Source organism: Condylostylus longicornis, unplaced genomic scaffold (assembly GCF_029603195.1).
Source record: "Condylostylus longicornis isolate FDR11 unplaced genomic scaffold, ASM2960319v2 ptg000004l, whole genome shotgun sequence".
NCBI classification, from domain to species: domain Eukaryota; kingdom Metazoa; phylum Arthropoda; class Insecta; order Diptera; family Dolichopodidae; genus Condylostylus; species Condylostylus longicornis.
The window spans coordinates 886,964-904,366 of record NW_026577973.1 but is presented as its reverse complement, the minus strand read 5'-3'; the positions used below and the strand labels follow the sequence as shown (position 1 = coordinate 904,366).

Sequence of the window (17,403 nt, the reverse complement as noted above, 5' to 3'; positions counted from 1 at the left end):
TAAAATCATGTAGGAATTTAAAAAACAAAAATTTATAAACATATTAACAAGGGATCATATTTGCTATTTCGAATTTTTTTTTCTATTCGTTAATACTTTCTGTTTTTGAACTTTGAAACTGCAAAAATTTCATAAATTAAAAGAAATTTTAAAGAAATGTAAAATTAATGTTTCTATGAAATTAATTTTATATGCAAAAAACACCGAACTGAAAATATTTCATTATCATCTTTCATTATCAAAAATGAATTTATTAGAGTATTCTGAGTACTTCTTGATCACACTGTATAACAATTACGTATAATAATTATTGAAATGATAACAATTTACATAAAGAATTTAATTTCTTTCTACATGTATTTTAAAAATTTTATTTTGTATCATAAAATATTTTTCACGTTTAGTTATTTTCGGTTATTTTGTAAAATTTCTGATTACTAATCTGTTTTTGGAAATTCTCTAATATTCAGACATGACAAATTTGGATCATACATACATACAAACTCATATATAATTTGACATATCTATAATATAGTATAAATTTTTGTTTCTTTCGCTGCAAGAAATGCAAGTACAAAATTTCTATTTGAATTAATTACTTGCAATTTATTAAATTTTTAATAAGAATACAAAAATATTTTTCTAATTTCAATGTTGTCTGAGGTAATATAACTTTTTATTTAATAGACTAAAATTAAATTGAATGAATTTGATGCATTATTTTCATACTTCCCCATAGGCAATTTAAAAATTTGCAAATTTAATTTTATTTAATAAAAAATATATACATGATTTATTGAAAATTTTAAGTTTCTGTATAATGTAAGAAATTTTTCATTATAGTTTTATATACCCTGTTATATCATGATATATATTTTTTGTAATCCTTATACAAAATGCTAAAATTAAATTAAAATATAAGCACAAATACTTTACACTTATTTATGGGTCTTTATTGAATTATATATATATATATATGTATAAAGAATTTTAAATAATTTTGATTACCTTAAATTTAATAATGTCCTGTTCATATTATGTTAATTTATTTATTTGATTAATTCTCAATAATATTTTTAAATTACTAAATTATTTTATACACGTACCTATATTTTATAATTATATAGGAACATTTTTAAATATTGAAAAATATCTAATGAAAATATAATCATCTTAAATTAAATTTTCATATTGAAGAACATTTCATTTTATCATAAATTTAATAATTTTGCACTGAAAATTTGATCATATAGATTTTAGATAATGATAACTTGTGTGCGATTTGTGATAATATTTATGTTGATTAATGCCAATAGTTTCTGATTAAAGAGAATATACTCCATTAAAAGTAAGCCATAGTATAAATTTCCTAATACAGTCGCGTTGTGATAAATAAAATGTTATAAATTATATAAACGAACATTTTGTTGGATTTTTTTTGTTTATAAGCGTTAAATAGATGCCGCATGAATTTTTCTTTTAAAATATTTTGACTTTTACATAAATTATCACTTTACCTGATAAATGATCGTGTGACGTGGAAATTAGATATGACTAAGTAATTCAGGATAATGTAGTGCAACAGAAATAAAAAATAATGACTTTTTTAAGATACTCGTAAAAACCTGAAAATTTCATGTTTAAAAATCTATAATAGTAAACTCGATAACAGCTACTCTGACAGCAACCATTGACATTATCGTTATGTAAATACCGAAAGATTTACGTGTCCTCCCCTCCCACGCGATCAAGTTTTTAACAATAAAATTATCTTATTTCTGATAGCTAAATTGAAAATCAAAATTATGAAAACAAGTCAATATTTATTTTAAGAAAAAAAAATAAACTGAACATTTTGAATATTTAATATTCAACATGAATATTAAATTTATGTGGAAATCATAAATCATCACTTTTATGTATTAGAGAAAAAAAAAGAAAAAGTTCTTTTTTATGAGTATACTCTTCATATCCTTGACATATTTGTCATATCATTTTTCACTTAAAAGAATACATTAATAGCTTTCTAACTTAAAAAGTTTTTAAATGAACTTGAATAAAATAAAAAAATGAATTCGCTTCCCTCACTTTCAGTAATAATAAATTATTATCAAAAAATATAACAACTGAATTTGAAAAAAATATTTAAAAAATTTATAAATAATGCACATTTTATTTAACGAGAAGCTTACCTTTACATTGTATTGTATAATAATATCGCAAATCAGATTGAAATTTTGATATACAAAACTAGCATCTAGTATCTACAAAATATTTTTTAATTATTTTATAATTTTTTACTTATAATTTTTATATAAATACGAGTATTAATAAATTTTAAATTTTTTCAAATATTTTTCTCTCTTTAACAGATCAACATATAATCTTGGCCAGTATTCAAAATTTAATGAGAAATTGAATAATACATTTGCAGTATACACGTATTTTGTTGCAACAAATAAAGCATGGGACAATGTCAATTTAAAATATCCTTCAACTCATAAAAAATTATTTATGCGAGATTTTATGTATCATGTAAGTATGTTATATAAATTAAGGTTACCGATAATCAGATTTAATTTTATTAATAAACAAAATTATAATTTTCTCAGCAATATAAAATTCAATTTACTTGATTAAATATTTACAGAGAGGTTTTTCTACTTAATTAATTAAGTTCCGCCAAATTAAGTAACAAAAAAATAGTTTACAGATATATTCAATGCATCAATGTTTTATTATTTTTTATATTCATTACTTATTTTATGATTTAGGTTTAAAATTTTATCTATATTTCCACAAAGGAAAAAATGAAACAAAATTCTCTTAATATTTAAATGCTCATTTAATTTTAAATTATAAGGTACTTAAGTTTTTATAACGCTAATTAAACTTTTAAAAAGATCTTCATTGATGTAATCAGTATTCTTAAGATCAAATATTATTTGTAAATCGTATATAATCCTATTGAAAAATAAAAAATTTTTATAAATATATAATCCTTTCATAAACAACGGTTAAAATACATGATGTTATTTTATTTTTTAAAAAAAATTATATTCATCATATCCAAAGAGCTTAAACCATAAAAAGACTAAAATGTATTATATACAATATATGTACATATGAATAAATACGTGTATGTATACAATACTATCATATAACATCAATTCATCATACTAAAATCTCAATTTATTATAATGTAGTGCATTCTATTATCCCTAAAATAAACATGAGCAAAACAGTAAAAATAACAAAGAGAATTAAAAAAAATAATAATAATATATATAATATAAATTGTGCATATATATATATATATGTATATAATATAAATATCTGCACATTTATTTTATTAAAGTCTTAAGATTTATTTAAAATATACGACAAGATATAGTTGGTCCACATCAAAATAAGATAAATAATGCGATCGTTCAACTTGTTGAAATAATTTATTTTCTATTAGCAGTTTTAGTCTAGAACTTAAAAATATTTGCAAACATATATATATAGCTTTAGATCTAGAATAAATGAGAACAATTTTCTATTAGCTACATAAATAAATTCTTTTTTAAGCAAAATATAATTTTGCATACTTTTGGGGGAGGCAAAGTTATAATTTTAAAAAGGGCAAACAAGCATAGAAATTAAACTGGATACAGCTAAATATTGTAAATTTATTTAAAACGCAATATGTTGCCAAAAAGACTTGCTTTTTTAAAACTTCGAAAAGGATTAAATTTAAACGGAAGTGGTAGGATATTTATAAAAATAAGGTTTTTAACAAAATCGGTTCAGCTACAAATACTACTGATATTTCATTATTCATTCTTTTTCTAATGAACCACAAATCATATTTAACCGTCGTAGGTTTTTAAAAATTGCAGGTTCATTTAGTTTACATATCAATATCACTGTCTCCAAAGATTACCATACTTTATATGCAACTTACAGTTTTATTCTGAGTTTTGTAATTGTATGACATTTATTTTTTAAATATGAATACCATGTATTTCAAATCTTTAAAAACATAAACTATGTTAAAATTTAAGGCCTTATAAAAGAAAAATTATATTTACGTTATAAATATACATCATATTTTATTTTGTTTTTTTCCTTATTTATGATGAATAAAAAGAAAATTCCCTTATCGTTTCACACATCTTTATTAAGTTGATCCCTTCATATTATATTTTTTATTATCATCGGCTTGCAATTTAAGTGAATATAGTGGCAACTTCTTTTAAAATAATAAACATTAATTTTAATTACATTGCCATATATTTACACATATAATAATTATTCAACAAATATATACAATATTGTACGTACACAATAAACATATTTAAGTACAACATTCTACATAATTATATATATGCATCTTATTGCAATATGTATATAGCGTGTTGGGTTAAGTAATAAGCTATTAATAAGCTTTTAATAGTCGTTTATTTTTACAATAATAATGAGAATAATAATTGTAAGAATAATAGTGTCTATACTTGTTAATTTATAGTGTTCATGAAAACTTTATAACTAACATTGCGTTGCATTAAATTGACTTTAAAATGAATTTTATTATTATGATAACACTTGCAATAATACACCATAATAATGTACTATACAATAATATAATAAGCTCAAATATATATGTTTGGTAAAAAAGAATGCATTAAATTCAACTAGATAATAAATGTGTGGTATAAAGAATAAGGGTGCATGTAACCCTGTAAGTAATATCTATATGTATACATATTTGTATATAAGTTTACTTAAATAAAACTTGTGCTCTTATTTGAATTAGAAGAAAAGTTCACACTCGTATATATAAATCTATTTACTATATAAATATTTTTTTTTTGTGCGCTACTCATAAAGTAAACTTCAAATATTAAAATTGTTCGCTGTTTGTACCCATACGAATATGTGTTCGTAGGGTATTTTAAATTTACCTTACCATTTGTAACAGTAAGAAACAATAGTTCAAATGTGAACATAAGTGTTTTTGATCAGCGTATAATTTTGAAACAATTTAGCCATGTCTGCCAGTCAATAAACAAGTACATTATAGGGCCTGTTATATTTGATAAAATTAGTTGAAATTTCTTGACTTATAGTAATAGCTGTCATACAATTTCAAAAATCATTTAGTCGTGCAATATTGCGTAAACGATATAGTAATATGGCCATTATTTTCAGTAAAGATCTTTGAGATGGTACGAGTTTATATGACAACTGACATGTACTCGTATGTATAAAATAACACTAAACATGCAAAAAAACCAGGTCGTGTGAAACAGTGTGGTAATTACTATACAACTCTTAAATTCAAAACGGTTTTCTCTTAAATTTTCGATGGTCCTACAATATAACTTTAAAATATATGTACATATGTATGTATGAATATTAATATATTAAGGTATATGAGTTAGATAATTGAAAATTTTTTGAAAAATGTTGTTCCTTATTTAAAAACTTGTTTATATAATGCAATGCATTAATTGTGAAATTTAATTTTAAAAACTATTTCGAAGCTCTGAGTGTTAACGTTACGTTTTTAGATTATCGTTATATTAAATTTTAATCTTGAGGAATGATTTTATAGTTTGTTCTTAAGGAATCTTGAGGATAAATTATACTTTTTCTTTGTTAACTGAAACATTACAGTTTTAACACCGAAACGTTAGTTTAAAAAAAAATAGAACTATATTTTTGAGGTCCACATAAGTATAATCTAATTTTAAGGTGTTAAATAATTGCTATTCCTACTCAGAATTATTTTTTTCTGCCTTTATTTTTGTTATTTATTTTTGCTTGGTTTCAATATTTCATTATTCTTAAAAATATATTCTGCACTAAATAATAAATTTCGATAGTCTAAAACAAAATTTGAATTTTACGAAAGTGTGTTTTGAATAAAATTATATAAATTTATATTTTTCATTAAAAATTATGTCTGTCTGTCGATATTTGAAACCTCTAAACCGAAAATAAAGGTCAGTGTTTCCTTAAATTAAAAAATCTTAACATTATAATTTTACTATGGTAAAAACAAATGTTAATTAATATCAATTGGGATATTTCCATATTTGACATGAAAAAAGTATTCTTTTCTATCTAATTTAACTTAAAATTTTTTAAAGTTAAAAATTTTATAAATTCAACACAATTTTTTATTTTTTTTTTATAGAAAAATTAAATATAATTTTTCTGTGAATAAAATATATTCACTACAAAATCTTTATGTATAAAAAAAATTTAAATTATTGTTCGCTCATTTTTTTTTCAATAATACAGCTAAGTACTAACAACTGCACATATATGATTCATATATAGGGTAATCAGAATTTTATGAATATACATACATAAATTCATTTTTAAAATAAATTGAAAAACAAGAGTCACTCATATAATATACTATAAAATATAATATAGAAAATATGTTTTTGAAATGTATATAATATTATCATTAATTATACTTCATTTACTGCATTATAAAATTTTATGACACATATAAAATTATTAAAATCTAATAAATGTCATTTATGATTCTGGCCAAATACATATAAATCTCAATTATTATCCTTTATTTATAGTTTATTGGAATATAATAAAACTCAAAAACTAATATAGTCATAAAATAAGTATCCATATTCATATATGATATTATAAAATTAATAACTTCATGACATTATTATGATTTTAATTAAGCTATCTTTATTCTAAGTATCATTATATTTTTAATTAAAATGAGAGTAGGTACAGTTGAACCTGTGAATTCTGTGATATTCGCACGAAAGAATGATTTTAAGACTTGTATAATAATTTTCACAGTTTTTCATAATATATATATCCTGTTTATACCTATACGAACGTATGTTCGAAGAATATTGTAAATTTCACATATTCAGTGTGTCAAATTTCTCGAGCGGGCTTACGGATGCACAAACGAACAAGCATGGCAAAATCAGAATTCGACGCTGATCAAAAACATACACTTGAGTCTATTACTTAGATCATTATTTCTTAGCGTTACAAATGGTAAGGCAAATTTAGTATACCCTTCGAATATATGTTCGTACGGGTATAAAAATTAATTCATGCATAAGGAATAGTAAAAATTATAAATTTTATTGCAATTTAAAAAAAAAACTTTTTTCATATTTAACCAAGAAAATGCTGAAGTTTTGCTGTTGCAAACTTTATTATAACTTTAAGTAAATAAAAACAAAATTAAATTATTATTACAGTTTTCTTGTTTAACTCAACGCAAATCATTTACATCTCGTATATAAAGAAATCACCTAAACTGAATTTGCACAATTCGCGGATTATACTCAAGTGTCCCACAATAAAAATTTTAGGATTTTTATTATAATGTTAGTTCAATTTTTGAAAATTCAAACCAAATTTAAAGTTTCATAACAAACCTAATTTTAAACCAAGATATCACATTAAAAACACCTGTTTTGAACATCAATTTGTTAAAATAAGAAATGGAATAGAAAATTATTTTGAGTGGAATAAAGTACAATACATACATTTGTACTTACATATCTGTGGAAGGAGAGGGAAAATTCCTAAGTCATCCAAAAACAAATTCTAATATGAAAATTTTTAAATTCTCCATTTTTTAAAACAATAGTACAGTATAAATTAGCATAGAATTCGAAAAATTCCGTGAAATTTCCTTAATATTAAAAAAGGTATATAATTTTTGGGAAAACTCTTTTCCACAATTTCCAAGAATTGGTTAACTTTTAAAAAAATTTTTTAATCGTTGTAATTTTATAATTTTTGTAATTTAAAATTAAAATTTTTTCTTCTTTAAATTTTACAATATTTAAAAAAAAATATATATTAATTTTGTTATTTAATTTTTCATTTTTTCAGTCCCAAAGGATTTTAGAAAGACATTTACTTTTAGCTGATCATGCATTTACAATTGAAGAATTATACAATTTATCATCTGGCATTAATAAAGTGCTATTACCAACACTAAGAGATAGTTTGAGTTTAAAAATTGAAAAAGAAAATGAACGTAAGTATATACATACATATACACGATATGAACGTAAAATAAATATATAAATGACAAAAATATTGAAAATCAAATAGGATGAATTTAATAATTGAATTTAATTTGATAATTAAAACTGAAAATTCAACAAAAAATTAGTAGACATATAAATATAATTAAAATATATGTATACTTGTCGATTCAACTAAAGGTGATATTGAATAATAAACTCACATAAAAGAACTGTACATTTAAATGAAATAAGTTTTGTCTAAATTATACACTTACATATTTTATTGAAAATTATAGACACTTAAATGAAAATTACACACTGCACTATAAGAAAATAGTTATAATGTGAGAAGTGTTATAACATATCCAAATGTAAAAGAATAAAGTACTCATCCTTTTGTTCAAATGATGAATAAATTTTAATGCTGCGATAAAATGGATGCTGCGAGAATATTTTTAAATTTAAAACCTATTCATAAAATATTAAGAGAAATGTTGAAAATTCCCAAAACTTTACAAACAGAAAGTAATTTTCATTTAAATATTTTTTTCTAAAAATTCAAATTAAAATGACTATATTATTTTACAGAGGATTATGAAAAAAGTACATCCAAACGAATTATTTAAATTAATTAATTTTTTTGTTAAAATCTTTTTATTGGCACTTAAAAAATAAACATCTATCATAGTAATTAACTATAAATCTACATAAATATTAATAATTTCAATATCCTAGCAGCAGATAATATTTTTTAAATACAAATATACATACATATAGAAATCATATACTTTATAAATTTTTTTTAATTTTATATTTTTATTATAAATTAATTAATATGCAATTGCATATGTAATTAATATTAACCTTTTATTTATTTAAATTAATTAATTATTTCTAGTTAGCTACTTAATACAGAATAAGTTTTTTTTTTATTAAACGTACTATTAAATTGTAATTGATATTGAAAGTACTTAATTTATTAATTTTTTATTATTAAAAATTTTGACCTGAATAAATTTATTGTGTATAAACAATCTCTTTTAACCTGTACTACATTTAATAAAATTTATTTTTTTAAATCATTAAATTTTTTAAAATATTAAATTTATTGTATTTTTCTGAACTTATTTTAATTTTTTAGTAAATACTAAGTCCTTTTGACGAGGTTTACAAAAATAATAGTTTTTCCATCGTTTAAAATGGATATTTAATTTAGATAGTTTAATTTAGATGAGTCGCTTAAAACTTACAAACTTCTGATAGTTTCAAATAAATAAAAAATCTCTAAATTTTGAATATCATTTTAATTTATCACTTGTGATATAAAAATTATATACAAGTTACCAAGTTAACCGTAAAAATAATTACCGTTTTTTGAAAAATTTTTAGGTTTTTTTCTCAAAGTTTCATGGTTAAAGACATTTGCCAGGCATAATGATTTCATATTGGAACAATTTTCTCCGAGAAATAGTTCTGCTCCCCATTCAACCCCTTTCAAAAGAATTGCAAAAAATAACCTTCATGGCTTTAACACCAATGCCTGTTCACTCTATATACATATTTCTGTTTTCTAAACCACTCCTAATATCGAACGTAAACCTCTAAAGAGAAATTAAAATTATGCTAAACAATTTTGTTGTTTGACCGCAACAGCGTTAATACACGGAAATAAACATAATTTTTTGTATTAAGTAGCTTTTAATTATGATTTTTAATATTTTTGGTATTACTGCTAATCTCTTTTTATATATTTACATATACATATATATATATATAAATAATTTTACATAATTAAATAATTATTTATTTGTTTGAATTTTTAATTAAATTAAAATTTTTTATTTTCCTATTTATATTTTAATTTATTAAATTTTTCTTTTTAATTCAACTTTATATTATTGTGATCTATGGTGGTCTGCACAAAATCAAAACTAAATACAATTTTACAAACGTCAACAACAAAACTTTTTTATATTTTTTCGTATCCTTAAATTTCAAAAATTTAAATTTTCTGCATCATAAAATGTATTGATTCAATTTTTGGTAAAACAATTCTTTTGCATAATACAAAAACACTTTCGAAAACAAATCTGAACAAAAAAAGAATCTTTAACTGAAGGCGCAAACGAGGAGAAAAATTGGCCTGGTGAGTTCAAATTTCCATACACAAACAAAAAAAAAATTAAAAAAAAAACAGACGAATTTTTCTCATTTTATTCGATTCAATCATGTTAAAAAATAGCTGTAGCGCAAAAAAATGAAAAACAAGCATTTTTCAGCAAAAACCGTTAATTACCATAAAAATTTTATTAACATACTTTTAAAGCTATTTGGAAAAAACAAAACATTGTGTTCATGCTTTTTCTGGAAATAAAACCAAAATCCTTTTTTCATTTCATTTTCATTTTTGTTTTTTTTTTTTTTTCATTTCTAAATTACATTTTCATAGTATAAATTTTTCATCATTAAATAAATGTTCATAAATCAGTGCTTCATAAGTTTAATATTTAAATTTAATAAGATCAATACATAATATACTAACATTGAAAATCATATATGTATTAAGAATAAGAAGGCTTTGTTGAGTGAATATAATACACAAAACGGATACAGAGTTTGTATGGTAGAATTGATTAAAAAAACCTAAAAATATGAAACATAGAATAGGAAATCATTTTGATCCTTTCGATACTCGACTATGTTTCGATTTTCTATTATATACTCACAATTCACTGAGATTATTAGAAACTAGTAAGATTTGTTCTTTTCATATACTCAACTCATTACTGTAATTGTATGCTTTTGAACAGCACTGGATTAACACGGAGAAACAGGGAAATGTTTATAAAACAAATTTTATTCTCGTGTTAAGAATTAGTTATTGAAAATATATAATTAATAATTTGATTTTATATTTTTTCAATAAATTACTGACAAAAGTTTTTAAATTTACAACACAATACTGGTAATAAATATAAATATTCACGTATTCACGTATTGTTGATTATATCTAAACTGATGCCTTACAAGAAACATTATTTCTCTGGATGTCTAACTCGATTTAATGCGTAATCCCTCGTATGCGACTATATTGCGTAAAGTTCAAATTTTATATTGACATAATAAATTGACAAATCCAAATTAATTATTGTATATGTTGCTCTAATTCGGTATATAAATTACAGAAACACAAAATGGTTCACCGGTTATATTCTCATTCTTCTAATAATATTGTGTAGCAATCTTTTAACATTACAACAATATTCTCACATTATTTTGGAAAATGGTATATTGTGACTCATTTGCTATTCAAAAAGAAATATTGTGCATGTTCTTATTAATATGCATATTATGTTTATATGTACATATATGCATATATATAAAAAGTAACTTGTCATTGTAAAAGATATAAAAGTTTGTCACAAACAAACATTTTTAACATTAAAAAAAGGAAAAAATTAAATAAATGTTTTTATGTTTTAGAGAATCACAAAAAAAAAATAGTACAAAAAAATTATAAAATTGCAAAACAAAAAAATAAAAGTTCAAGAAAAAATTTGCTCATTAGTCAGAGATGTCAGTTCTTAGATTTTTCTTTTTTATTATCCTTAAATATGATAATGTACGTGTAATGTTTTTAACATAACATCTCACATATGTATGTATGCATTCATATAAATTTTATGTAAATAATCATAAATAACATAATAATATAACTGAAATTCCTGATTATATCTATTTGTATGTCTTATGCATCCCATATTTAAGGTTAAATATTTTTTTTATGATTACACATTTCATAATTTTATATATGCATATACATATTATATCTCCTTATTTATACATATAATATACAAATATCATATTTGTAAGATTGTGTCTTTTATTTTAATCTTTGTAATATAGGGGTTCTTTTAACACCTTTTCTCTATTGTCATATTTGTAATAATATATAAAATTTATTTGGTTCATTAGATGCATAATATTTTATTTATATAAATTTTTGAGGAATAATATTAAATTTTATTTAGAAATTTTTTTTTTCTGTATTAAAGATTTATAATATTAAAACTTAGTTTTACAACTACAGAAAAAATATTATAATAATTATTTATATTATATTATAGACTCACATATAACAATTTTGCTGAAATTTTTTTTTTGAATTTAATAAACATCTTATTCTAACTAAGTATGTGTTGTTAAATTTCAGTTTAATCCGTTTATAATGACAGAACTTATTTACTCATATAAGTATATACAATTTCATTAATCGATATTATACAATTTTTATTCCTTTAAATTCAACGGTTTCATACTTATGTTTGACGAATTTCATCTATAAATTACAAGCTTAATAAACCAATCAAGTTAATGAACAAAAAACAGAAAATTCAGGCAAACGGAAATTTTATAGTTTTGTCATCTCATTAGCGTGAAAAAAATTAAGAGCATTACTGTTCTCATTTGTCACACCGAATTCCCCTGGATAGTATCGAATCAAATGTATTAATACAAGCTCCAGAAAAGGTTTATCTCAAGAAAATATTAGTTAAAACTCGTATATCAGGTATAACTAAAGTGATGTACCGGAAATTTTATCTTATATGTTGTTGAAATTCAATCAATAGATTTACTAAAAATTGGAGAATTTAATTTTACTAAATTAACTAAAAATTAAAAAAATTTTGTTTTTAAAAGTTTTCGGAGTTGACATCCATTGATATTCATATTATTTACTATTAAAAACAATTTTTTCGATAAAAAAAATTTTGTTGTCTTCTTATAGAGTATAGTCTTAAAGATGATCCTTTTAGTTAAAATTCATTTTTTAGCTGATATTGCAGAATAACATTGCAATAATCAATTAATTTTCCTTTAATTATAAAGTTTTTACTCGCACGTATTTGTATATGTATTCTCCTACATGAGCTCGAAAGTATTGTGATTATATTACGACGAAATGGACTAGCCTCCGTCCATTTTATCATAATATAATCTAATAGTCAAAGGTCAAAAACACAATTTTAGGAAAGAAAAATTATTAATGAATAGAAAATAAAATATTTAATAAACCCAATATGTTTGTTCAATTTCCAACTACCAATTAGCAACAGAACTTAGGAGTTCTAGTATTTGATGTTTTTAATTTCAATATTAATATTAAAGTAATATTATATTAAATTAATAGGTTATTTAAGATTTTAAACAAAGTATTTTGAAAATATAAAATCAATTGCTTTTAAAATCCGCTATATTAAAAGTTTCTCCATATTCCTCGAGATCTATTATAGTTTAAGAACTTCCAAGTACAAACGAATTTATGTGATATTCATTGTTATATACAATAACAAGCAGAAAAATAAAAAAAATATTTTCTAGTGAAAATAAATTTTAACCACAAATCCAATTAAATTCCCATTTACAATGTGTGCAACTTAACAAAAAAGTAAAATAAAATAAAATGAAAAACTTTAAAAAGAAAACTTTTTCTTCAGTATTCTTCAGCTTTTAACTTTCAACTCAAAGTTATATTTCATTTTCTATATTTATTTTTTCTTCTTCATTTTTCCTTAAATTTAAAAAAAATATTTTCAACTCACCTATAACATTTCTTATAAAAAACAAATAAATAAATGTATTTTTTTCTCAGTATAACAAGTGGGTCAAAATCATTGAAAAATAATAACTTGAAATTGTACATTAGAAAGAAAATTTCCACAAATAAAAAAATATAGTTATACTTTCGTGTATAAGATAACATCCAGCCTGATGTTTTCTAATTTTATAAGTAATAAAATTGTAAAAATATATATGCATAACATGTATAAATTAAGGCGTTTTTAGAACAGCATTTCACCTGGCCCACTAATCTTAAAATAATTTATGACAAAAACAATTTGGATGGTGAAATTCAAAAATACTCAAATATTTAATTTGCTTTAAAACCCTCATTTCCAAATAGGCTAATCAAATAATTTTCTGATTTAGTTAAAAAAAAAAAAATTTCAAGATAATTTCCGAAAAATTTAAACTCGAAAGATTTTCAAACATTCCCTAAATTTTATTGAATGGAGTTTTCTCTAGAGAACATCTAGTTAACATTCTAGAAAAGTAATTTATGTCATCTTAATAGTACTATCTGAAATATTAAGATGAAAAATTTCATGATTCTGTTCATGTTTTCTGTTAAAATTTTGTAAGTTATCGACAAGTTTCTTATCGCCCAAATTATTTCAAAAAATTAAATTTTTAACTTCAAACCTTATTTGCCAAATTTGAAATTTTTGGTCGAAATTTATTTCAATATTAAATTATTTTACACATACATAGCTATATTGCTTCAGAATACACAAACATGAACAATGTTAAAGACATACAAAAGGAAATAAGATTGCAAAGCGAATTTCTTGCAAATCTTGTACACTATACAATTTATTTAAAATCTGAATAAATTATGAACAAAACAACAACATTAAACATAATGCAGCATAATCTTAAATTGCCTTTACTTGAATTTTTTGCTATCTATTAATTTCATTACTTTTAGGTTATATACAAAAGTGATATAAATTAAAAGTAAAATTGTTTTTAACAATTTTTTAAGGTTTTAATAGAATATTCACAAGTCCTCTACTAATGCAATATCGTAAATCATTACAATCATCTTAAACTGCATGAACCTCTCGAATTTTATCGCATACTGACCTCATGTACGTAATTTGTGAAATATTTTACAATCGAGCTACAATTATTATATAGTTGGCCTTTTATTGCACGTTCATATTTGTGTAAAAACAAAAATGAAAATTATGAAGAAGATGAAATACAACTTTGGTAACTCTTTTCAAAACAAGTTTGTAAAATTTTTAAACTAGCACGAAAAAAAATACCTAGTCAACTTCTAATATTCTTTAGTGCACATTTTTTTCTGTACTATTTTCTGTGGAACTTTTAGATTTTAAGGTAAAGTTTAATAACGTTAGTAGGAAGAAAATAGGAATAACAGATTACATAAATGTAAAGTCAAAAAAAAATAATTTTGTTTTTATTCGAAACAAGATTTTTTTTTTGAAATTCTAAAATGATTCATAAAGTTTTTAGTACAGTTTACTTTCTAATTTTTTTTCTTTGAAAATTTCGCAAAATTTTATGAACGAAATATTCAAGAAGCAGCTATAGAACATCATTAAAATAAAACTATACAAAAAAAAAATATTAAATTGGAGTAAATTTTTTGATTAAATTTAAATACTCGTAAAAGAACAAATTTTTATTTTATCATTTCTATATTTTTTTAATAATATTCAAATTTATAAACTTTTTAGAATTATTTAAAATGTTATTAAAAATTTAGTAAAATAAAATAACATAAATTTTATATTTATATATACATATACATGTATAAACTTTTTTTAAAAGCACAAAAGTTACTCCTTTCACAATGAAGTTCGAACAATTATCATAAAAGCTGTTCATTTTCGGAAATACTTTTTATTTGGCATCTTTAAATATTCTTAATAAACGAATATAAAATAATTTATAATATTTTAAAACATATTTGTTATAAGTTACTTATCTTAACCTAGCTCAAGGCTTCTTTAAATGGTATGCAAACTGGCAATTTTTTTCAATTTAAATTATGAAATTGTCCGTTTGACAATAAGAAAAAGCAATATAAAAAATGACATAGCACATATCCGATTATTGGCACATTTTGAATTTCTCATAAATTAAAATGCATTATCTAATAAAATTTAATTCAATTCGGAATATTCTAATCCGGTGATAATATTCGATAAACCAAATCAAATTGAAATAAAGTTTTGGTTTAATGATAAACCAATGGTTTGTATTGTAGCACTTTTCCCTTCAACAAGTGAAAATTCTGCTTTTAAATACAGTCTATGTATACCTATCACACTATTAAAATTATTTTCATTCATATACAAAACTATTTCTAGGATTGCATATATTTAGGATGAACGATTCATGCAGTCTTTGAAATAAAGAAAAAATTAATTTAAAGCGAGCTTAACATAATGCTAGATTTTAAGCGTTAATTATGTACGTACAAAATTTCAGCTTTCTATCTTCAAGGGTGTAGAAGTTTTGTAAACAGACACGCGGACAGACGGACGGACGGACAGAGTGAAACTAGTAAGCACTTTTTTTCAAAAAATTTGTGGAAAAGTGCTAAAAATGGCAATAAAAATCAAAATTAAGCAAAAGATTAAATACTCAGTTGTTTGAAGACTTTGAAATTCGAAATAAATTTAATTCTTTAAATATTTTTAAAAGTATAGCTGCTAGTCTTTGCTAACATAAGTAGTTTTTATATATTGCCTCAGAAATCTTCAACTCGATTTTAAATAAATTCAAAAATACTTTATAAAAGATTTACTTTTTTAAATGGTCCTGTAAAATTACAATAATTACTAAGTGAAATTTACACTATAAATAATAATTAACTAACATGCATACTTACATATTCCGATCAGTCAATTACAAGATTTAGTAAAACTCGAACTTGGACGCATCAATTTCTTTTTTGAAATCAGAAAACAACAAAACTGTTACATTCTTTATGATCAATATTTAACAACATCTACAATTTACATATTCTATATAATAAATCTCATTTTGTAACTATAAATGATTATTCTTATTATAAAAATATATATACAAATTCACCATTGTAAAAAATAATTTTTTTTTTATAATTTTGCATCTTCTTTTGAAAATTTTTTATTTTAATGCTTAAAGTCTTCAATAATGAAGAAAAGATTATTAAAAAAAATATCTTACTAACTATAGAAAAAATTTATTTAAAGTACGCTTACCTAAAAATATGCAAAAAATAATGATTGTTCACAAAATGCTACACATTTTTTTCTCTTTTTGAAGATAATAAAAAAAGAAAGATATTTTAATCTACTCCACAAAATCTTTTTCTATTCATAAATTGCAATTCTTTTATAAATTTATTGAATTCAAAGAAGATTTATTTTTCACTAACTAAAGTAAAAATTAAGAATAGCTTGTTCAAAAGGAATAGTAAAAGTAGTACGAAAAATTTTAATATCATGTTTTCTTAAACTTTTCTTTATTTTTGCCATGTTTTATAATAGTGATATTATAATTGGTATAGTCTGAGCATGATGCTTTACTTGACTAACTAAATATTGTAATTATTCAGCATTGTGGAAATTTTTATAGCAGAACTTTTAGATCATAAGGTAACAAAAAACAAAATGTTTAATAGGTTTACTCTTTACTTTTCTTGTCCTGTAAAGGCGCTAAGTGAAGAAAAAAGAACTTACTTAAGAAAAAGAACAACGACAACTCACAGCAAAAAAACACTTACACATTG

At 22.0% G+C, this 17,403-nt stretch overlaps 1 protein-coding gene across 1 annotated transcript in view; it reads left to right on the top strand.

The window, feature by feature from the left end:
- LOC129612354 (fasciclin-1-like) overlaps positions 1-17,403 on the top strand; it is a 123,949-nt gene that overhangs the window by 92,707 nt on the left and 13,839 nt on the right. Inside the window, exons 12-14 of the mRNA XM_055525914.1 lie at positions 2,373-2,535; positions 7,891-8,038; positions 10,135-10,176. Of these exons, the coding sequence (XP_055381889.1) occupies positions 2,373-2,535; positions 7,891-8,038; positions 10,135-10,176 (353 nt within the window). The remainder of the gene's footprint in view (positions 1-2,372; positions 2,536-7,890; positions 8,039-10,134; positions 10,177-17,403) is intronic.